This window comes from Tachypleus tridentatus, chromosome 12 (genome assembly GCF_004210375.1).
Source record: "Tachypleus tridentatus isolate NWPU-2018 chromosome 12, ASM421037v1, whole genome shotgun sequence".
Classification (NCBI taxonomy): Eukaryota; Metazoa; Arthropoda; class Merostomata; order Xiphosura; family Limulidae; genus Tachypleus; species Tachypleus tridentatus.
Genome location: NC_134836.1, coordinates 69,089,514 through 69,114,782, shown reverse-complemented (window position 1 = coordinate 69,114,782; position 25,269 = coordinate 69,089,514). Strand labels below are relative to the sequence as shown.

At 33.6% G+C, this 25,269-nt stretch overlaps 1 protein-coding gene across 2 annotated transcripts in view; it reads right to left on the bottom strand.

Annotated features, from left to right (window-relative positions):
• LOC143233509 (solute carrier organic anion transporter family member 3A1-like) overlaps nt 1–21,693 on the bottom strand; it is a 53,113-nt gene extending 31,420 nt beyond the window's left edge. The window contains exons 1-9 of one of the 2 annotated variants that reach the window (XM_076469804.1): nt 21,534–21,693; nt 13,603–14,119; nt 13,357–13,498; nt 10,406–10,554; nt 8,542–8,725; nt 7,989–8,185; nt 3,731–3,915; nt 3,048–3,243; nt 802–966 (exon numbers count right to left, since the gene is read on the bottom strand). In XM_076469804.1, coding sequence (XP_076325919.1) covers nt 802–966; nt 3,048–3,243; nt 3,731–3,915; nt 7,989–8,185; nt 8,542–8,725; nt 10,406–10,554; nt 13,357–13,498; nt 13,603–13,921 — 1,537 coding nt within the window. In that variant the 5' untranslated portion in view covers nt 13,922–14,119; nt 21,534–21,693. Of the gene's footprint in view, nt 1–801; nt 967–3,047; nt 3,244–3,730; nt 3,916–7,988; nt 8,186–8,541; nt 8,726–10,405; nt 10,555–13,356; nt 13,499–13,602; nt 14,120–21,476 lie in introns of both variants that reach the window. The other variant, XM_076469805.1, reaches the window with a different exon arrangement.
• Nucleotides 21,694–25,269: the final 3,576 nt, after the last annotated feature.

The window sequence follows — 25,269 nt, the reverse complement described above, 5'->3', positions numbered from 1 at the left end:
CAAACACCTAGCTTAATCAAGTATAACTGACTGAGAAACTACCAATGAACATACACTGAATGACATCAAGAATTCCACGAGTTCCTCCCAACATCCCAGTAAGGAATTAAAATAAGGTGCAAGATAAACAGCTAACCTAGTTTGAGTCTATACAAAGAACTATGGTGAACAAAAGTTATACAGACAAAAACGTTCACCTTTGGTCAACTTCTGTATTAAACTGAAGCTAAAAATGTTTATTTACAATTTCTTCAGATATAAAAGAATCACAACTTACATAATATAAAAATTTGAACCACAATGAAAATTATTTTAATGCTTATTTTATTTCAATACATAGACATTAAGATTCTTTAATTAAATTTTAAATGTAACAAAGTAGAATCTTGTGATTTTAGCTGTAATTATATGGTTAAACAACATTTTCCCAGAGAACTAACAGGTATTACCTACACTTCAAGAATAATAAAGGAACAGGGATGACTTGAAACAAGGTCAAGTTAATGGTTTTCTTGACCTCATATTGTGTGAAAATTGCAGTTATATAAAACAAGGAACAGACTCAGAATTTATGTTATAATACCATGTGAAAAGAAAAATACATGATATATTCATAAACAACTGAACCTCCAGGAAAGTGGATGTTTGACATGAAGTGTATTAGACTTAAATTTTTTCACCTGTAATCCACTGTAAAAATTATTTGCTAACACAATTTTACTGTAACAGACAAAATCAACACTGTTTAAAAGTAATATCTTCAAAGAAGTTCTATTTGTGAAGTCAATCTTATCACAGTACCTGTAAATACGTTGGCTTCAGACTTTCCCAAGCTAAACTGTGTCTCTAAGTATTTTGGAAGGAAGATGATGAAGCCATTGACAATTGATAGTTCCATAGATGCTCCAAGACAGGTGACTATGTAGACTGGGTTAGTTAACAGATGCCACATAGACACTGGAATATCTGTTAAAAACAACATAAAAATGAAATCAGGACAATATTTAATAAGACAATATTAAGTATTTCAAGAATTAAGAACATTAAAATATAATTTGTTATGCTCTGCTCTAGTCAACTACACATATAAGAACCAATGATGAGCTTTCATATGATTAATACATATAAACCTGAAACAAAAGTATTTAAGTCATATCTAACTTAGCACTGTCCAACCAAAGTTATCTGATACTGTAACATATTTTCTTTTATTAAGGTAACTAAAAATATTTATTATTCATCTTTATCACATTTCTCACTTTTTGGTTAGAATCAGACACTGTAAATCTATTATTCATCTGTCTCTATCACATTTCTCACCTTTTGGTTAGAATCAGACACTGTAAATCTATTATTCATCTATCTCTATCACATTTTTCACCCTCTGGTTAGAATCAGACTGTGTAAATCCTAAAAGTCAGGTATCAAGTATGTAACTTGAGTTGCCAATAACTGTTGTTTTTATCAACTTATTTTCTATGTTAACCATTAAACCACGAGTGCAAAAGATACCACACTGTACTAGTTCTGGGATATTTGAAAGGTTTCTGGTGTAAATTGAAGATTTTTTTGTTTGTGTCAACTATGAACTTCGTACATGTCGTCCTGGACAAATGTAAGTTTAGAACCCATCACTGAAGTATACTGATGGAACATGAAGTGACTTATCTGAAACCATCACTGAAGTATATTAATAAGGCATGAAGTGACTTATCTGAAACTATCACTAAAATATACTGATAAGACATGAAGTGACTTATCTGTAGAAGTACAAATGTACCAATTATGGAATCTCTAGTGGTTTACATTAACAAATACCAGAAAGTCATGCACATGTCAATTGTCCTTTATGATGGGCAATTACTTGAACTTTATACATATCAATTGTTTTTATCATGGGAATTATTTGAGCTTATTTAAGTTTCAATTGTCTTTAATTTATCCTTGGCAATCTGTACAACAAAAGAAGAACATAAACAAACTGCTACAGTCTATATAATGGTTTATAGCTTGTGATGTAAATGTTATAAACCATTGGACAAAGGAAAACACACCAATGACTGTAGACTTAAAACAAGTACATCACATAGTTATTTAAACTTATTACTGAGTGTCTTGATAATCTAGTGAAAGATACCTCTTAAGAGGACTTATTACATAATAGTAAAACTATTTTGAATATCCAAATCAACAAATCAATTGACAGCAATCACCAATACAAATTCATAGCAGAATTACATTTTACTATTTCACAGATAGTGTGATGCCATCATAAAAGGATTGAAGAGAGTTTTTAACCATGGGCATCTCCAGAAATTTTTCCATATAGGAGTGAAAATCATGAGACAATGGACTGACCCATCTTCAAAATTTTGCCATTAAAACCAAAAGAACATGCAAGTTTCCACCAGCAGTTTTGATGGGTTTAATGTTTGTAAGGTTAATTTTGACCCATACTTGTAGCTATATATTCTGGTTCATTTTTTTAGGTTCATATATAAGACAACTGCTTATATGAATACAGTAACGTGAATTTACATACAGTACAATATTTCAATGGCTTTTATTGTGTGTTCATAGTAAGGACAAAAATATTGGACCAGTCTCCTTGATAACCTGCTGGTGGTATCAATACCATCAGCAAAGGAAAATTGGTTGACCCCAATCACACTGCTTCAGAGCTCAGAGGATGACGGTATTGGGTCAGTTTCACCAGCAGGTGAAAACTGGTTGACTCCAGAGGATGTAAGACCTAGTCTCTCTTTCCGATAATCTGAGTGACAATTGTCATGTCCAATACCCAAGAGCTACAACCTTTTCATTACGTGGAATACCTCTTAAATATTTCATATAATACTGAATGTAGCAGGAGTAGGATATAATGATGAGTACAGCACAACTGAGAAATTTAAAATAAGCCTGAAGATTGAATTTTCTCATCTCAAATCTTGTACTCTTTAACCATTACCATTTAGAAATAGCAAGTGTTGCATTACTTAAAGACTCTGAGGACAGATTTTCTTCATGAAACTCCTTGATAAACAAACCTTTAACATCTTTCCCATACTTCTGTTTCTTTTCAGTTTCCTTGGAGACAGAATGACTTGGCTGTGTTTCTCCAGGCATGTGCAGTTCTTCTTGTATTTGACATTCATTTGATGGTGAAAGTTCGTTACTCTCCAAAATCAAACGTTCTTTTTCTTTCTTTAAAGTTTTAGGGAAGGCAAAGAATGGAATTGCAATCTGTTAAAACAAATAAAATAATCATCACTGTTTATATGAAATATAAGGAGATACATACAATATTTATACTAAAAGTGTAAAATGACCATCACTACTCTTCATGTGAAATCAACCAAGGAATTACAATATGGTTATTGAGTATGTAAAGGGAGAAAACGAATATTAATACTGTCACAGATTCACATCTAAAGTGGCTAGGTTCATTCTGACATCCACTCACCCACATGCCCAACAGCAAATAGCTGTACAAATAAATAAATCCATTATTAAAAACACAAAGGCAGATAAACCCACGAGTGTAATCAATTCTATTTGCCTCAACATAATAAAAGCAATGAAGAATATGCGAGTAAAGAAAATGTAACTTAGCTAGAAAGCAACACTGTTAATTAATCATACGTTAGACACGTTAGAAAAATAACACAAATGTTTCTATAATTATGTTCTCCTATATAACACATGTAAACATGAAAAATATCCAACATACCACCATAAGCAAAACTCCATACAGCACAAAGCCTGCCCACCAAGCTCCAACCCAACGAGGACTGCCTGGATGTACGTCATAAGGCACAGTGTCATATAAGATGGCATCTTCATGGATAGACAACAAATATCCTCCCAGAAGAAATCCACAAACAAGTCCAAGTCCTGAGGTACTGTACATGCATCCTACAGGTATTGCTGCACTTAGGTTATGTTACTTCTTTAACTACAGATCATCAAATACATCTTTAAGGATATAATATACTAATTTTTTGTTGATTTTACTAAAAACTTTCATGCATTTCTGATTAAGTTAAACTTTCTATAAATATCTTAAATGTAATGAAATAAGACTGGTAATAATGATGCATTACATTATACATCAATATTATGTGATGATAAAAATTGCTTTATTATTTATTTAATGTATGGTTGTTAAACCTAAAGTTACCTGTGCTATGCCAACCATAATTAACAAACCTGATATTTAGAACTGTAAGCCTGTAGACAAACCACTGAGCCACTAGAGGCATATAGGTTTGTTCACATTTACAACACTGATTCAAAACCTTGTTATTATTACATAACCATCAAAACATGACTTTGTAGAAATTGGAGTTCTTAACTTGTTTGATATGCATATAGTTTAACATCACATTCCCAGAGTTATGAATTTAAAAAAATTGACAAAGAGTGTTAATTGCTTGATGCAAGCGCCACAGGCAAGAAGCCATGCTAGGGGGTTCAGGAGCATGTCCTTCTGCAGGAAATATTTTAATAAAAACATAAAAGAAAAGCCTGAATTATGCATTTTGAGACCACCTTTTTGGCAAATTTCAGAATGGCACACTGAGGTGTTTGTCTTATTTTTTTAATCATATATAACTTAAAGTTATCAGGCCCAGCAAAGTAGGCCTACAGTCCTGTCATCAACATAAAATAAAGTCACTTAAGAGAGTGCAAAATATATGTATAGTGTCTATAATCTGTATTCAAATATCATGGACAGTGTATGTTCAGATTCCCTGGATTTCAAGAATTAACTTCAAAAATAAACAGTGGGTGGCACCATGACACTAACCCAGTACCATTGGCGCCATCTATAGTGAATCATTCACTATAGATGACGCCAATGGTAATGTGAATGTGACGTTGACAAACAGAAGTTGCGGTAAACAAATCATTCACTATGTCAAGCCTGAAAAAGCAAAAAACACTGCATGGGTTCTTTAAACCCATTCATGAGGCTGAACCTGATCAATCTACTGCAGCCAATCAGGTTGAGTCAGAATTGTCAACTGAATTGTCAGAGTCATCACCGTGGCCTTCTACTTGTGCTGCCACTACCACCTCAGATCCAGTCTGGGGCATTGGAAATTACATTTCTGATGATGTCAGCAATGGTAAACAGGTAAGTCAACTCCTTATTATATTAATTTTGTATTAAAAATCATGCAAACACTCTGATGAGTTTTAGACTGAATATTTATTGCTGCTAGTGATTGTAGGCCTACAGCCACAGGATGTTAGGCCTGCTCTGTGAAGTGCAGCTCTAAGCCTTTCTCTTCGAGGTTATTGTACTCTCATAACAAACTTTCCTATGTGCAAAATAACTTAATTAGAACTATGTCTTTCTGTCTCTTTTAGATAAATGCTGAAACCAAAAAATGTCTCTTTGAGAATGCCTGGAAGCCAGGGAGTGATTATGTTTTCCCCCAGTGTGGTCCAAGAAAGCTGCATTTTCAGCATCATTGGCTTTCACAGTGGAGATGACTACTCTACAATCAACATGCAAAGGGTGCTTTCTGCAAGTACTGCTGTCTTTTTGCTCCTGATGGTGCTGGTGTTGGAAGCCAGAAATTGAGACAACTAGTGAAATTTCCATACACAAACTGGAAGAAGGCTGTTGAAGACTTCCAGGCACAAGAATTAAAACAGTACCACCAGGACAGCAAAGAGAAAGCTAACAATTTTCTACAAGTCATAAACACACGTTCATCTGTGCACTTGCAACTTGATGCAACTTACAAGCAAGAAATTGAACAGAACCAGCAATATTTAATGCCTATTATTGATACTGTATTGCTGTGTCGGAGACAGGGTTTAGCTTTGAGGGGAAAATATGATTCTGGTCCAATATTCGTTGGTGAAACTGATGAGAAGCACACCAATAATGATGGGAATTTTTTGGGCAATTTTGTGCTACAGAGCAAAGGGTGATGTCAAGCTTTCAGCAAGCCTTAAGAGTACAAAGAGGAATGCTATGTATGCGAGTCCTCAAATTCAAAATGAAATCATCAATGCCTGTAATACTCGTGTTCTTGATGCTTTGGTTAACAGGGTTAATGCTGCAAAGTGTTTCTCAATATTAGCTGATGAAACAACAGATATTTCAGGTATTGAACAGTTTTTGCTGTGTGTTAGATATTTGCATGCCAATGACAACTCTGTTGCAATGAGAGAAGATTTTTTGCAATTTATATCTGTTTACGACGTGACAGGCAGAAACTTGGCTGATGTTATCATAACTAATCTGACAAAATATGGTATTGACATAGCTTACCTGCGAGGACAAGGGTACGACGGTGCTGCCTCTATGAGTGGGAAATTCAATGGTACCCAGAGACACATCACTGATAAATTCCCATGTGCACCCTATGTACAATGCAGTGTCCATTCCCTAGACTTGGCAATTTCTGATGCTTGTAAAAAAGTTCCTGTGCGAAATTGCATGGGAGTAATTTCTAGCATTGGAAACTTTCTCAATACACCCAAGCAAAAGCACATTTAAGCTCTTTCGGTGGAGAATAAAGCACCTGAATCGAAAAAAAAAAAGTTGAAAGGTCTCTGCCCCACCCGGTGGGTTGAGAGGCACGACTCAGTCATTGTCTTTCTAGAATTAATCCATGCAGTTGCAGATGCCCTTGAGACCATATCAGGTTGGCAAGACAGATTCTGCCATGCAAGCCAATCAACTGTTGTGTTCTATAATACGGCCAGAATTCATCATCACTCTACTTACCATTGCTAAATTGTTTTCCTTTAGTTTACCTCTGTGCAACTTACCACAGCAACAGAACATTGATTTAGGTGCTGCAATGCATGATGCAGAAATAGTGGAAGATTTAATCCATTCACTCAGAAATAATACTGTGAATAAATTTAACATTTTCTGTGAGGCTCAAACTCTGTGTCGTGAGCTTCAAATTGACATCATAATGCCAAGGCAGGCTAAATGACAGATGTACCATGTTAACCCACAAACCTCTAGCCCTGAGGAGTACTTTCGTATTGTTGTATTTGTACCATTTGTTGATCACTTTCTTTCACAAATATGTGACCATCTGTCCAGTCACAAAACTCTCCTTACAAACTTCATGTGTCTACTACCATCAGGATCTACAACAGAATGGTCAGAACCTACAGCACAGCAATGTGACCAAATTAAAGAGTTGGTCAATATATACAAGACTGACATTGACAGCACTTCACTAGGTGCAGTAGGTGAACTCAGGGTTTGGTATAAATCACTTGCAAACAACAGACCAAAAAATGTCATAGATGCATATGCAATGTGAATTGCAGAAATGTTCCCAGTCATTTCTAGACTGTTGAAAGTATTTGCCATGCTGCCAGTGTCAACAAGCTCAGTGGAGCGTTTGTTTTCAACTCTCAGAAGACTCAAAACGAAACGTATTTGAAAAATACCACCATTGAAGATCAACTGAATGGCCTAGCCTCATTATACATTCACTGTGATATTAAAGTTGAACCAAACTGTGTTGTAGATGTCCTGGCAAGAACAAACAGGCGTTTGAGCCATTTACAGATATTCGATTGTATTTCTCTAGTTCTGACAAATCTTGTTGTCTTAAAAGTGTTCAATCAGAAATTTGCATTTGACAATTTGTTGTGTATGAAATTATCTACCATGCAATCACAGATCTTTATGAAACTTTACAGGTGGCAACTGAACTTGTCTAAAAAGTTTGGTTCCATAGGGGAGTTTTAACTCCCAACCCCCCCTTGGCTACGCCCCTGATCTTGTGCCTTACTTTCTTAAGAAACTCTGAACAAACAAAATCTTACATCCCTGTTCTTATCAGTATTGTTTAATTTGTTGCTTCCCACTGGCACAGCAGTACATCTTCAGACTAACAACTCTAGAAACATGGTTTTGATACCTGTGTGAGCAGAACATAGATAGTCCATTGTGGAGTTCTGCGCTTAACTACAGATAAACCCACAATGTTTCTTACCTATGTACATAGACGAACTCTCCTTTTTCACATGGTCATCTATGTATGTTGTACCCAACGTGAAGATAGGTGACCCTCCACAGCCTATCAATACCTGGGAAATCATGAATATCAAAATATGCAAAACACTTGATGAGCTTCCTTCTGAACACCTGGAGGAGGTCAGGTCACGACCTGGATGCTGAATACCAAAGTGACTAACAGAAAAATTTACCAAAAAAAAATCTTTGTGAGAATTTTTATCTCAACACACTTCCCATCAAATTATCTGTCCCTAAATTTCAAGTACAAATAAGGGTATCTAAATAACAGATTTCCTCAAAATAGAATGTTAGAATAAAATTTAGATGTTGAAGATTATTAAAAGTAATCTATTAAAAGAAAATCAAAAAAGTACCAGTATTTACATTTTCAAAATTCTGTTAACCATATCACAGTTATGTTACACTATCAGTGTTGAAAACAAAAACTGTACACTGAGCTTCTGATATTTATGTTATACTACCAGGTAAAAAAATTAAATTAAATTTCAAAAATTAAGAACAATACATACCCGCCACCCTGCAGCTCAGCATGGACAGGTTGGACGGACACTGGAGATATTCGACACGTGTTCCCATCCCGGAAATGAGAAGCATTTGACCCATGTTTATTAACATAATTATAGCTAGAACTTGGTTGATCCAGAAAGTATGGGAGTGAAAAAACCAAAGATCCTACACCCATTATTAAACAACCTGAAAACAGCACATAATATTAACCAACCAATGCATATTAAACAAGTTACAGCATATTAAACACAGTTTTTTTCATATTTCAAAGTGGTTTATTTAGCATATTTATAGTGCTTACATCATCACTTATGGACTCCTCTTACCTATTAGTTTTGAGATGACATATCAAACTTGATACATGCTAAGCCTTTCTCTGGATTTTCCACCTCCAAATCATTAGTTAGGATCCCTGTTCTAAAGTGTATGTAAAGCTAATAACTGGTTGAAGCCCTGTTACCATAATACCCAGCTGACAGAAGTGTAAAAATTTGGAGATTTTTTATTCCTCAAAAACTTTAATATATAGAGAAACAAAATAAAAGCTTTCACATGAAACAAGTTACTACCTAATTACAAACCAAAATTTGGTGAAATTGGTTTTAATTCATATTGTGTTTGAATTTGTTTGACTATGAAATCCTCAAATAATTTTGGTGCTAGCAGAACCAAAGTTGTTGTACAGTGGTTTGAATCTAAGAGATTCTGTGAAGGGTGTGCTGAAACATCCCTCAGACATAATAGAAATCTTGCAATAGGTTTTAAGATTCACCCAAAACCATTTTGGCGGGATCAAACTACCAGTTCATAACTCACTAGAGAGTCCTGTATTTCACTGTCAAGTAACATCTCAGCTCTATTTATAAAACAAGTGGTGTGTCCACTTGGTCTCATACCAGTAGTAACGTACCTCAAAGTGATGTTATGGTGATCCATTTTTGTAAAATTGAGAAAGTTCTTTATTTTGTTTTCAATGACAAAGAAAATAGCCAGGTATGGTAATGGTGCATAGGCCTAATCAAAACCATAAAGAGTAATAAAAGAAATACCTACCTACCTACACATAATAAGAATTGTACAAAGTCAGTGAAAATCAAATCAAACTGAATATAATTCAAATGAAAGTTTTGTTTGAAATTTAGCATCATTCTTTCATATAATCAAGAAATTAAAGAAATGAAAATGTGATGAACAGTGAAAAAAAGGGGTATAAACAACAATACAAGTTCTGGTAAAACAAAAATGCATCTAAGGATAAACACAGTCTGAGGAAAGAATGAGTCTGTCCATGTGCTATTACTACTCATGAGAACTACTGTGTATGGAGGATGTATCATCCTTGTATTGGTAGAGAGCTATAACTTGATTATATCAGAAACTGGCACACATAAGGATGAGAGTGTTCTTCAAGGCTTGTGGCAGAAATGTAGATGGCAGCATGCAATAGATAGCTTTTGTGGTGCACAGAGGTGAGTAGCATTTCTGAAATTATGCATATTTATTTATGAATTGCAGGGTTTATTTCAGAACCAACAGAAATGTATATATCTTGAGCATGCCAAGTTTAATGTGATATTCCAGAGTTAATAAAGAAACCAATTCTGTAACTCACACTGTCAAAAACTAACCTAAGAGGGCTTGTTAACTTTTGAAAAAAATAACATTGTATAAAATAATTTCTGAAAAGCGTATCCAATTCTAAAACACATGGGCTTGTTTTCAAATTATAAAGTAGCTCTTACATTAGAAGATGCTAAAGAATCAGTTTTCTAATAATAACGATGCATCAAATTATCATGCAATGTTCGAAATGTACGAGAATCAGAAAATTAGAAAAACTAATAAATGGGAAAGAAAAACAGCTACCTTTTCCAATCCAAACAGGAATATGTCTGTGACTTCCCAAGTAGCTAACAAAGATGATCGTCAACAAATTCCCGACTTCAAAAGTGCTCGCAATTCCACCCAATACACGACTAGGAATGTCAAACCTCTTCTCTATCGTTGTAATGACACTTGGAAAAAAAAAAAAAATTTCTAAGATGATTAACTCCAGTTAAAAGTTCTTCAAGTGAATTAAAAAACTAATGAATTTCTATAGCATCTCAGTGTTCATAAACATTTCATAAATTTGTGTTTCTTGTTGTTTTTTATCACCCTCCTTTCTCTCTTTATTAACTTGAAGATGACCTAAACATTGTTCTGTACTTTGTTTTAAAGTTTTAATACACACACCACCCATCTTTAGAATACATTTTTACTTCAAGTGGGTTTCTCATCATCATGGATCTACTTTCTCTCTGTTCACGCTCAGTAAGTTACATGCTCTTCATTTCTAAATCACACAATGAACTAAAGAATTATTTTCAGTCAATAGTTCAATATACATCCTACCTAACAATCCTTTAGCTGGTCATATCCAGGTTCCATTTTACTATTAAAAATATTAATTCCAAATGCAACACCTAACAAATCTTTACTACAACTGCTATACATATGGGAGTAAAATTACCAAGTAAGGATAGAAGTAATAGTTCTGTACAACAGAAACGAGGACAATAGCATGGTAAAAATTGAAATACATGTAAAAGGAATTGCCCCAATGAGTGTGGCTAGATACATGATTTTAGCCATATTAATCCCTTAGCTTCTGAGTTTTATGAAATAATTTATCAACCAATCAAAATTTAGTAATCAGTTAGATGCATTCCACATACTGTTACTCAAAAGAAATTAAAGCAGACCACTGGGTATGTTTTGCAATTGTCTGTCAGTTTACAATCGTACTATGTGGCAAGTTCTGCAATTGCTTGTCAGTTTACAATCGTGCCCTATGGTGTCTTCTGCAGCTAAGGGGTTAATATGCCCTGGCCATGAGCATGTTTTATATCTTGAACAATTTACAATGTTTCATTGTGGTTCTTTGGATGTGGGCAATGCAGTAGATGGCACTATTAAAGCATCTGTATATGTGGGTCTCCCACAGTTATTCTACAAGCTACAGAACAGTGTTGGGGTTTTAGAGGCCAATAGTTATTATTAGTGTATAATATCATCTTAGTGTGGATTACTCAACGTTCATGCTACAACCAACTCCAGTAGTAATTATTCATGTTTCATGTTACAACCAACTTCAGTATGGATTACTCATGTTTCATGTTACAACCATTTGCCAGCAAATGAAGTTATGAAGTAGAAAACCCATGGATTATAAATGCTTAATTAACTTCTTATATATATACTTAAATAACTTAATATTCCACTTTAGGAACTGTTTTTGTCATTCTCTTCTTTATCCAAGTCTAATCCCAGTTCCATATTATATTCTTTGACTGTTAGCTATTTCAAAGTATATATTCAACTTGAAAGAAACTGATAACTTACTTTAACTCAATTTTTACAGTACAGACCTTACTGTTTATAAACATAAAAGAAAGTTTAAGTTAATTATAAGTGTATATACGAAGTAAGGAACCATCAGTTTATTGATTAAACATGGGTGTCAAGTTAACTTGCAGAGGAAAAATTGAAAAAGTTTTCAGCTTTTGGCATTCTGTGTTTCATGTTGAGATGTAACACAAAGCGTACTGACATAACCAACCATAAGGGTGTACATTTGTACAATCATCCTATGATATAATTAATCTGGTATTCATTACAACATATTCAAATTCACTTTTTGAAAACTAAAAGAGTGAATTTTGATAGATGCATTTATCCCAAGACCAGATCTGAATTTTCCACTAGTGTTTCTATAATTGGTTATATGTACTACAACTACAGCAAAACAAGTATCATGTACAATCAGGCTATGTTCTATTATAAAAGTTTGCATATATTTGTAGCTTGTTTTCAGATCGTAAACATATTTCAAATGGAGTCTTGATGTATTATTTGTACTCCTGAATAATCAGGGAAATGCAGAAGTTAATAAGGTTTGTAGTGTATCAAAGTTTTTCAAACAATCAAGTTGTCCCAGCACAAACCATACTGGCTTCAACATGGTAAAATCGTTTCAAATATTTAAAATTTTTTAACATAAAATACACGTGCGATATAGTGATATCTAAAATGAGATTATAAATACACTGTTGTTTATTTCTCCACCAACTACATACAGTATTATTTCCCACCATGTTCATTGTTATTATTTTCCAACAACCATGTTCACTGTTCTTTTCTATCAAACAAGAATTTTTTTGGTTGCATCTTCTACCATCAGTGCCCTAATTTTGTTACCTACATTATAATAAAAAAACAATTAACAGCAGCTAAACATCAACATATATTAATTGTGCCTTAATAGCTATTACCAAAATGTATGGTATGCCTTCAGAACTTCATGCATTTAATGTGGTGTGAAAAAAGTAGTTTTTAAGATCGACTAATTAACCCAGCAACAAGGTCAACATATCTAAAGATTATAGACAAAAACCTTTAAACATATGTTATACTCAGTTATAGAAGTACTTTTCCATCTCTATCATAGAAGAATCAAAAACATAACTTTAAGATTAATTATAAACCTAAGTACATTCTCATCAGAGAAACCATCAACTTATCACTATAAGCTAGGGCACCATAAATGTGCTGATTTAGGCTACAACAAAATATTACAATCAAACAAAAACGAGTAACAGAAAATTAAAGGATTTTTACAAAACTTACAAGTTTTTTTTCCCACTGATGAAATGGTTTTTCAATCAATATTTACTGAAATAATTTTTAATATTTCTAAACAATAAGTAAAATATCCATCTATTATCAATGTTTCAAAAACTTTGATCAGAACTGTATAATGTTTGAGAAAACATTACCTGTTAAAATAGCCTGAAGAAAGAGCCTGTTGTAAGGTGACCAGAACACAAGACAGGAAGACAAAGATACGAATTCTAGCAAAAGTCTGCACACATTGTGGACGGAGGTTTAAAATTCCACATTCTCTGTCAAGTGGGTCCTCTAAATGACAATAAAAATAATTACCTCATTAGTGTTTACTAATACAAATATACCCATTAATAGAATAAATGGTACTAAAGTCTGAAGTAAGTCCTAACACATACCTACAGCCCCTTGATCTAAACACAGACATTCAGTTTTCTCCAACACTTTCACTACTTCATGCGTGCTAGCACTTGAGGACTCGGCAGTTTTGTAAAGTGACACGAAATCACCTGTTACAGTTTCTGTCTTTACCAATCTTGTGATCACATGATGACTGTAGAGACCCATGTTGGTGTAAAGAGAGAGGTCTCGTGAGGTGTTACTGCCTGCACTCTTGGTACGTCTATGGGAACGCCAATACTGAATAGCCTCTTCTCTGGATATTGTCCCAGCATATGGACCCCCATGGGCACTAAGGTCAGAACAACTTGATGCCATTTTGGTGACAACCAGGAAGAAGATAAGAAAAGCAACCAAAGGATTCTTAAATTAACTTTTACTGTTTACTTTCAGGCCTGTAAGTTGTCCCACATGAAGCCCTTTATGTACAGTTCTGCACATATTTCCATGTGCTGCAAAGGAAAAAATACTTTGTGATCTAACCTTTGAACTTTAGCCATCTTGAAGTAGAATAACCTGAAAGAGAAAACATGTCTTTAAAATAATTTGGTTGTTTTTGTTTTTTATAAACAAGTCTTATATTTTAGTGACTTATAAAGAACTGTAGATGTACTAGCAACACTTAAGTACCACATGATGCATGTATGATGAGAAACCTTCCTCAAATATTTGTTCTATCAGGTACTGCATGTACTGTTGAGAAATGTTCCTCAGATAATTGTTCCATCAGTTAAAAAGACAGGTAACTCACATACAGATAACAAACTTTGCTAACACATACAGCTCACTAGTTAGGCCACACTTAGATTACTGTATTCAGTCTTGGGTTCCTTAATGTAGAAGGGATATTGAATTGTTGTAAATGGTTCAGTGGAGGTATACAAAGATAATATTCAAATGGAAGTGCTGTCATTAGAGAATTGATCAAGATCTTTGAGCTTCTTTTCACTTGCAGAAAGAAGTCTCTGAGAAATCTGATTTAGGTCTTTAAGATTGTTAACAGAATAGAAAATGTTGATATATGATTTTATTTTCATATTTAATAGTGAAAATGATAAGACTCTGGAACAAAAATGTAAATTTTGGCAGGGTAGAAGTTATTTTCAACTAAGATAGCTTAATTTTCCCAACAGGGTAATTAGCCTTTGGAATGGATTATCTTCAAATGTGGTAGATGCAATTAAGGAAGTTAAGGGAAAGCTTAGCAAATACTTGTATTTTAAGGGCTGGCCTACATTTCATTTTAGAGTATGCACCACCCTACATGAGCCCACAAGGCTTCAAGTTACTGTAGTTTAGTACTAAATTTAAATTACAACCTTATATCTGTACTTCCACAAGATGACTAACTACACCTTATACTGGTTTTCTGTTTCACAGACAACTTTATTAGTATTGTAAACTATATTTTGAATGTTTCAATTTAAGTGTTAACTAAAGTGCATATGACATTAAAGTAGGCCTAGAAAACCTGGAAAGTTCTAAGTTTGATTTCAAGACTTGTTACTGATGAACACTTAAAAGTGATATTACATACAAAGGAACCAATCAACCAGATCATTTTGCTTTCTGCTTCCAGACAGCCAGTATCAGTGTAGTATTTAAATCAATTTTAGTTACCAGGTACATTCAGATGTTTAATCAGTGACCTGTGAAATTGCACAAGTTTATCTTTACCTTTACCATAGTAAATACAGTATTTCAAAGACAGTTGTTACAAGAGTGTAAAAACCTGTAGTAACACAAAAAAGAAAGAACCTAACATTTTATTATTAAGTGAACTAGACTATAAATTATTTTCACAAGATAATTAAAAAGAAGTAGCCCAATAAAGAATAACGTTACTCTTGAAACAGATTAAAAACTAACTCTGTAAAATACATATTTAAACATAAAAAATGTATAAACTCTGGCACACATACACTCAGAATTTAGCATAGATCCCACCTGCAAGACAATTCCCCCCACTTGTTGAGGATCCTTAAATTAGTATATAATAAAATAATCCACACAAGTTTTGAAATCAAGATATCTAACTCTTTTACAAGGTTCTGAGATTCAGAATTCATTTTCATACAAAATAATTTGTTTTTGGTATGTTGCCAGAATATTTTTAACTGTACTATTGGATACAGTCACTAATGTCTTTGGTCCAGGTGATTCTTTAAACAATCATAATTATGGTTCTTATTATCAACAATATACACAAAAGTTTGTTGCAAATTAACAGTTTTTGAAGATTGTACCTATTTTACATACATTACTGTAGCCTTTCTTTAGGCACTGAATACAGAACTTAAATTGTACAGGCCTGATCAACGAGTTATATACAGAATATTAAAACTCAACAGTCAAGTAAAATAAAACAAAAGAACAGTTAATCTTGGCACTAATTCACAAGGATGAACACATTATCATATATAAAAGCTTGTTTAGAGGCTGCAAATTGGTAGTTACAACACCCATAGATTGCTCTTTTGATTTCTATTTATTTTGGTTATTTTATTATTTATGAATTTCTTCATGTAATAATTGGAGAACGGAAGTTATGGTTAACAGACAGTGTGTCCCCATTGCAATATGGGTCCTACTTCTTCAAAACCTAGGGTACATTTTATATCCCACATATAAACCTGCATCTTTGGGAAGATCCTTTTGATTGGTGCAGTATTTTTTTTTTTATTTGTTTATTATTACAAATTATATATATATATTAATTTCACTTTCTTATCCATAAACAAACCTTCTGCAACTTATATGGAAAGAAACACCAGAACACCTCTGAAAATCAAGTTGGCAAAAGTTAAATAAAGTTAGCATTTATAATTCTGTGAATTTGTACAGTAAGATAACATAGCATTAAAAAACAGCAAAGGACCTACTAGTCCATCCATCTAGGGCATCTTATTTAGTACATCCTCCCATGAAAGAAAAAAAAACTCAAAACTAGCCTTTACACTCAAATAATTGTCACGTTATCCATTAAATTACTGTATCCACCACATCTGAAGTTGACTCATTCCAGAAGCCAACCACCCTATTAGAAAAATAACATTGTCTTAGCTGAAGATGACTTCTTCCTTACAAAATCTGATGTGTCCCCTACTTTATCACTTTCAACATCAAATATGAAAGCACAGATGATGCTTCAACACTTCCAGTTACCTCTAACAATCTTAAATACCACTCCCTAACTCTTGTTTTCTTTCAAGAGAAAACAAGTTCAGAAATCTCAATATATCCTATGATAACATTTTCATCCCAGGTGTCATCCTAGTTGCCTTCAACTGAATTCTTGCCAACAATTCAAATGGGAAACTTAAAGAATGATAAAGAACCTGTGTCACATAATATCTACTTAAAAATTTTAAAATGGATATGCAGGCTACTTGATGATATTTTCTCCCAATCCTTGGACAGTTGAAATATGCTAGAAAACTGGAAGTTGACTAATGTTACTCCTCTTTACAAATGAAGCAATAAAATTTGTCTCAGCAATTGAAGACCTATTAGTCTTACATCGGTTGTGGGAAATGTTTTGAAAAGTTGTAATGAATATTTACAAATGTTCAATTTTGACTTGTTTTCAAAGTCTGAAGTCTACAACTTATCAGAGTACAGAAATTAGCACCTTTTTAAGAACTGTCTAGGGAGCTGAAACTGTAGAATGTTTATGCTTAAAAGTCAAACTATACAACATTTTCCTCAATTTTAAAAATACTTTCACTTTAACAAAATAATAAATTATTGAATCAAGATGAGTCCTCACTAAAAAATGTAGTTTTACTTTATACATATAGTTTCCATTATGAATCAAAAATTGTCTTTCAATATTTTTACATCAGTACACGAGAAATCTCCTCATAATAAGATTAATTTTGTAAGTTTTACAACAATCATGTCATGAACAAACTATGCTGTTTTGTTAAAGTGATATCTTATGCTCCTTTTAATTAACAGACCAACAAAATACAACTAAAACATATACCCCACAGAACACCCCTGCTTGCATCACCAGTAAAATTTCCCACTAGCTGAATCAATAAGAGAAACACTGACCTAGTTACTATGGTAACAAATAATATTGATCCACTAGAATCTACATCTCTCCTCTATATAGAACATGTACTCAGTGCTGAAACACTATGAGAACACACTTTGATAGATGAAAATCCAACCCAAAATAAAAGATTTGGTAGTTTTTTATATAATTTCAAAAACTAAATAATATTTATATTTCTTCTTTTTTGCTAATTTGTCTAAAACAATCTAGAAATTTTGAACTTTGCAATTTTGTGTATTTTTCATGTTAACAAAAATTATAGGGAATTGTATCATGACAAACTATGAACATATTGTGCATATTCTACACCAATATTCTGCTAAACTTACCAAAAACTGCTGAAAGTGTCATAAATTACCTATTTGAAGATTGTTTATGTGTTAAAAAGTTCTGTTATCAATGGTTTAAGTTTTTATTTGTATACCAGAACTTGATATTACATACATTTCATATTATACTTTAAATCACATAATATTAAATAATGTGAAATATCTTATTCTTATTATATTTTGTTTCACCTAAATTGTGATAATTTCATATTCTATTCATGTACTTAAAAAATGGTTGAAATACGTACATTGATACAACCTTTGTGCATGTATTCTCAAATCAAAACATAAACATGACAATACAGAAGGATTTGGTATAACAGAACTATACAAGGGTATATCACAGTACCACACATAAATGACGATTTGGTCTTACAGTTAAACTATAGAAGGGTATATCACAATACCTCAATTGAATAACGATTTGATATAGCAGTTAAACTGTACAAGGGTATATCACTGTATCATACATGAATGATGATTTGGTCTTAACAGTTAAACTATACAAGGGTACATCAAGGTATCACACACACACACACACACACAAAAATCATTATGTTTGATTTTGTGTAACTATCAACATTATTAAGTTAATTAGATTTAAAAGCTAACAGGTGGTTTTTAAATAAAAGAATGCTGATCAACATGTTATTACACTTCAGATGTTTTTTATGGGAGGATATCTGGAACTTTAATGATATACAGACATACACATCTAATCCTAAGCCTTTCTCTTACAAATACATAGAAAGTGTTTTTAAAATATTTTCTTGTTATTACTCATCACTTATGACAAAACAACTACTACTTGTTTCTGTGTCCTCTATAAACATGATGGGATATAGATTTTTCATTTATAGTAAGAGTTCAAGTAGTTAGAAATAATTTGTTAGGTGATGTGAACAGATATTTTCGGTACTACCCATAGGATTATATACAGTAACATCACCTGGTACAAAATGTAAATGTTGTGTGAAACAGTTGAGATGGTAGAAACTAATGACAGAATACACAAAGTATTCTAAATAAATAAAGCAATGTTAATTAAATATTAAATATATGCTGAAAATTCCACTATCTATATAGTGATATGATACAGTGAACATTCATTCTATCATGTGTATCATGGCTAAGAGTTAAACCAACACTTTGAAATGACACATTCTTACCTCTACAGAGACTGTAAGTAGGGTAAGTGAAACTTAATGAATAATCGTCTACACATAGATGATGACTCAGCAGTAATGTGTCATCATAAATATATAATGGCTGAATACCAATCAGCTCTTTAGGGTTAGGTTAAATGTTTCAAAGGTACTCCACATATATACATATTGACCTTAAAAAACCATCTGAACGTTTAAGATCACTAAATTTGATGAAATAATCCGATAGTCTACCATAACAGTTGTTGGCACATTGTCTAACATATCTAAATTATACAATAATAATAAAGTTAATAAAGTTAAGACAAGAAACATTTCTAATAAATGCTTCACATTACCATTCTTTTAGTAACAACTGTTATCAAGTGAAAAAAAAGGACATTTATGAAACTAGCCATAAATATTTAACTACTTGAAATTATTTTTAAATGGTAATCATTTACACACAGGAAGTAAAACAAAACATTTTAGTACCTTTTAAGAAACCAACAGATTTTAAATTAGAAACAGTAATTGCATGAAATAATAACTAAAATACATAGTTATGGAAATAAAACAAACAGTTATTAGGAATATTCATAAAAATGGTAAAATACATTTTTAAACTTATTCATTGAGAGATGTTTTTAGCTTTGTAATGTGGGTCACTTCATGTTGATTCACAGATTTTCATAGAAGCTTACCTCTCAGAAATGTTTATTCCAAACTACAAAAAAAGGCAAGATTATAAAACCTAACAATTTCCAGCAAATACACAATAAACAGATAAATCAGAGAAACTTTCAATAGCAATGGTTAAATACTTTATAATAAAACATCCTAGTTTCTACTCCTGATTGTAGTTTGTTTAATAGAACATGATTACAATGATCTAAATAGTGATCTAAGTCAATAACATAACACAAACCAACACACACACACACACACAGTCAACACCAACCAACATGATAACAGTCAATAGTAAAGTTCTCCATAAGAAGTACAAATACTCAGATTTGCCAAAACCATGTGTTACTTGTAGAAATACCTTCTATGAACACAACTACTTTACCATACTCTCCAGACACATGACACACCTACCTTGTATGAACACAACTACTTTACCATACTCTCCAGACACGACACACCTACCTTGTATGAACACAACTTCTTTACCATACTCTCCAGACACTACCTTGTATGAACACAACTACTTTACCATACTCTCCAGACACACGACACACCTAACTTGCATGAACACAACTACTTTACCATACTCTCCAGACACACAACACACCTACCTTGCATGAACACAACAACTTTACCATACTCTCCAGACACACAACACACCTAACTTGCATGAACACAACAACTTTACCATACTCTCCAGACACATGACACACCTACTTTGTATGAACACTACTTTACCATACTCTCCAGACACATGACACACCTACTTTGTATGAACACAACTACTTTACCATACTCTCCAGACACATGACACACCTACTTTGTATGAACACAACTACTTTACCATACTCTCCAGACACGACACACCTACCTTCTATGAACACAACTACTTTACCATACTCTCCAGACACGACACACCTACCTTGTATGAACACAACTACTTTAACATACTCTCCATCAACTAGTTCTGAAAATTTGATTTAAATGTTTGTTTTAATGGTTAACATTTTAATCACCTGCTAGAGCACTCTACAACAGATATATGACTTCTAATCATTACATGTATTAGTGCAATATTTTCTAGCAAATCTACTTTTAGTTCATAGCTTGGAAAGTACCATGTCTTCATTCAGCAGAAATAAGGCTCAATAATTTATCATATTTTGATAATTGCTAGCGAAAATAACCATTTATCTCCTATTCTTTATGAAACCGTTTACACCAATAATACTAATTTAATCTGTACGTGTAATTTCATATAGCATGAAAAGAAACGTAAAGCAATGACTTAATATAAACAACTACCTCAGACATGTAGTTTACTTATTTGACAATTATTGAATTAGAATGTTAATGTCATTGCTATTAAAATTTCCACCAAATTTCAACCGTTATAATGAGAAATATACAAGCTTACTTTTAAACGTTCTAAACAGAATTCAGTTAATTTGTATTTTTTTCACAACAGTTGATCCATATGGTTGCGAAACTTCGTGGGAGAATATTCGTGTCAGTAAATTGCTAAAGCAGTACAGTATAAATTATCCCATGCCGATACATGAAAATATAGCAACAAACACAAAAATTGATTGATTCATTGAAAACAAATTGACGCAGTAAAATTATGTTTTAAAAAAATTGCTTACTTTTCTAGTGGGAGCAAAAAACGATTACTATACAAATGAGAGCTTAGAATTTCTCACCTTCACATGAAATAACAAGTTTAAACTTATTGTTATCGAATCCTTGTTTAAGCACAATCTCTGTTCAGGCTGTTTTGATTTTGCGCAACCATTTGACCTTCACCTATTCACAGTCAGCTGTCAGACTTCGTTGTGAAAAATTACGAAGTGGAAGGCTGCTAGCGTCATCCTGTGGCAATTACAAACAGTTTCTACAGAAGAAAGTTGTATTTCTATTACAAATAAATCTCCACGAAAGAAGCAATGTGGAAGATTGAATAGTTTTTTAATATTAATATTATGTAGCGTGAACGGAAGTCTGTTTGTAGTAACAAACAAATGACTGATTTCAGAGTTGTCTCTCTGATTATCGCTATTTTCATGATGTTTTATTTTATCGCTGTACGGTTTCAAACAAATTATAACAATATGAATGTATGCGTAAAAGCAAATGAGAATATAACAGCAGTAATCATAAATATTACGTATCCTCATACCGCCGCTACTTTTTGAAACTGTATGTGTTTTTAAAACTCATAAAATCTTTCTCAGGTCAATGATTATTAACGAATCGGATTACTTTTTGTAGTGTGTTTAAGAGTCTCAAACCTAAGGTACTCATGAAATTTGGTTCTTTGGTTTCGTTTTGTTTGAATTTCGCATAAAGCTACATGAGGGCTACCTGCGCTAGCCGTCCCTAATTTAGCAGTGTAAGGCTAGAGGGAAGGCAGCTAGTCATCACCACCTACCGCCAACACTTGAGTTACTCTTTTCTCAATAAATAGTGGATTTGAACGTCACATTATAAAGCCTCCACGGCTGAAATGGCGAGCATGTTTGATGTGACGGAGATTCGAATTAGGAGTCGAGTGCTTTAACCACCTGACCATGCCGCGCCAGATTTGGTTCCAATTCAACAACACTTATTATCTTCTGCTGATCTATATTATTAGGTCGTTCCAAAAATAATGGTAGACTTTTATATCATAATTTTAGTCATTTATAGGGATAAAAATCTCTCTTTTTTATTACTTCATATATAACATCGAAAAACTAAATCTTTCTTCTGTTCATTAATGTTTTCATTCTTTTCTAAAACTGTATTTCCAATATTTCAGACCATTACAATTATTGATGGGAAAATGTTGCGCATCATTAATTTGCATGAATCCAAACTTGGTCATAATACACTACAAACAGCTCACAGTATCAACCAAGCATGGATCGAACAACATTAGTTCCAAAAGTTTCGTAATAGAGATGCGAGTCTTGAAGATAAGGAACGCAGAGAACGTCCTTCTGCTGTTGAAAACAGCCAAGTTACAGCATCAGAGGAACGAAACCCGCACCAAACTGTTCGAGAAATAGCACAAGGACTGGGTGTTGGGATTTCCAAAATTTCGGACCATCTTAAGCAAATTGGAAAGTTGTAAAAGTTCGACAAGTGGGTTCCACACGAACTCAGTGAAAATCAGAAAAAAAAATACCGTTTTGAACTGTGCTTCATTCTGATTTTGTGCAACAGAAATGAATCATTTCTTGATCGAATTGTCACCTGTGATAAAAAGTGGATCATTTAAACAACATAAAGCGATCTGCCCAGTGGCTCAACCGTGACGAAGTTCGAAAACACTTCCCAGAGCCGAAGTTGTACCAACAGAAGATTATGGTCACTGTATGGTTGTCTGCCGTCAGTATTATCCATTACAGCTCGCTAAGCCATGGCCAGAATATCACCGTGGAGGTTTGCTGTCAAGAATTGAAAGTAATGCATAGAAAGTTGTGTGAAAAAATACCAGCATTGGACAGTCGAAGAGAACCAATCTTACTTGATGATAATGATTGGTCACACGTTGTTCAAATGACGCTCCAGAAGCTCAGTGAATTGGGCTACAGAGGATTGCCTTATCCTCCTTAGCCCCAGACTTTTTCAAACACTTGAACAGCTTTCTAATGGACAAAAGATTTAAGAATAAAGCAGCAACAGAGAATAGCTTTAAAGAATTTTTAAGTCCTAGGACTTCAGGGTTTTATTGTCATGGTATAATATCTCGTTGACAAAAGTGTATAGATTTACTAGGTTCTTACTTTTGTTTCATAAGGTAGCTTTTGACTGTTTTTAAAAATTTTATTAAAGTTGACATTCAAAATCCGCCATTATTTTTCTAGCAACATAATATTAGCCGAGTGATAGCTTTGGTGCGTGATATTATTGATACATCTAAGCCTAAGTTTCCCATATTTCACGTGTTCTACAACATACTTTATATTAGTCAAGTAACAGTTCTATTGTACGACACTGTTGGACTCGGCATGGCCCAATGTGTTGAGGCGTTCGACTTGTCATCCGAGGGTCTCGGGTTCGAATCCCGGTCGCACCAAACATGCTAGCCCTTTCAGCCGTGGGGGCGTTATAACGTTACGGTCAATCCCACTATTCGTTGGTAAAAGAGTAGGCCAAGAGTTGGCGGTCGGTGGTGATGACTAGCTGTCTTCCCTCTAGTCTTACACTGCTAAATTAGGGACGACTAGCACAGATAGCCCTCGAGTAGCTTTGCGCGAAATGAAGAAAAACAAAACAAACAAACGACACTGTTGATACATCTAAGCCTACGTTTCAATATTTCACATGTTCTACAATATACGTTATATTAGCCGAGTAAAGCTATGATGTGTGATATTGTTGATACATGCTTGCCCTTTCAGTCGTGTGGGCCGTTGTTATAAACGGTCAATCCCACTACTCGTTGTTAAAGAGTAGCCTAAGAGTTGGCGGTGTTGACAATCTGCTTGCTATCTCGTCTATCTCTTCAACATTAGGGACAACTAGTGCAGATAGCCACCGAGTAACACTGCACAAAATTCAACAGAACAAATAAATTATTGTTGTTGTTGTTGTTTTGAATTAAGCACAAAGCTACACAATGGGCTATCTGTGCTCTGCCCACCACAGGTATCGAAACCCGGTTTTTAGGGTTGTAAATCCGCAGACATACCGCAGAGCCATTGGGGTGCCAAATAAATTATAACAGAATGTTTTATCATCAAGTTTGTGGATGAAATACCTCCCCTCCCTCAACGTTCCAGTTATTTAGCAATTTTAAAATAACAGCAGTAATACTAATTTTTTTTCTAAATGTTGGGTCGTTAGCCATTAATCAAATGGTATTAAGATGTTGGATTATTTTAGTTTATTTTTAACGTGTTTAGCATAAATTCTTTGAATCAAGCAAAACACATATTAAATGCTATCAAATGTGCAAAAATTGTGTTGTAAAATATGACGTAAAAAACAACTGTAAAGCATTACGTATTGTAAAATGAAACTATAGATGTTTAAATTCATTTAATGTGCCAAGTAAAGTAAGAAATAATTTAGTTCATTCAATATACCACTGTATGTTATCTAAAAATAATAATAGTTTAAGTTTAATTTATTAGAAGCTTTCTTCACCAATTGGAAGGCCCAGCATGGCCAGGTGGGTTAAGGCGTTTGACTCGTAATTTGAGGGTCACAGGTTCGAACCCCGTCACACCAAACATGCTCGCCCTTTCAACCGTGGGGGCATTATAATGTACGGTCAATCCCACTATTCACTAGTAAAAGAGTAGCCCAAGAGTTGACGGTGGATAGTGATAACTAGCTGCCTTTCCTCTAGTCTTATGCTGCTAAATTAGGGACGGCTAGCGCAGATAGCCCTGGAATAGCTTTGCGCGAAATTCCAAAAAAAAAAAAACAAAAAAAAACAAATTGGAA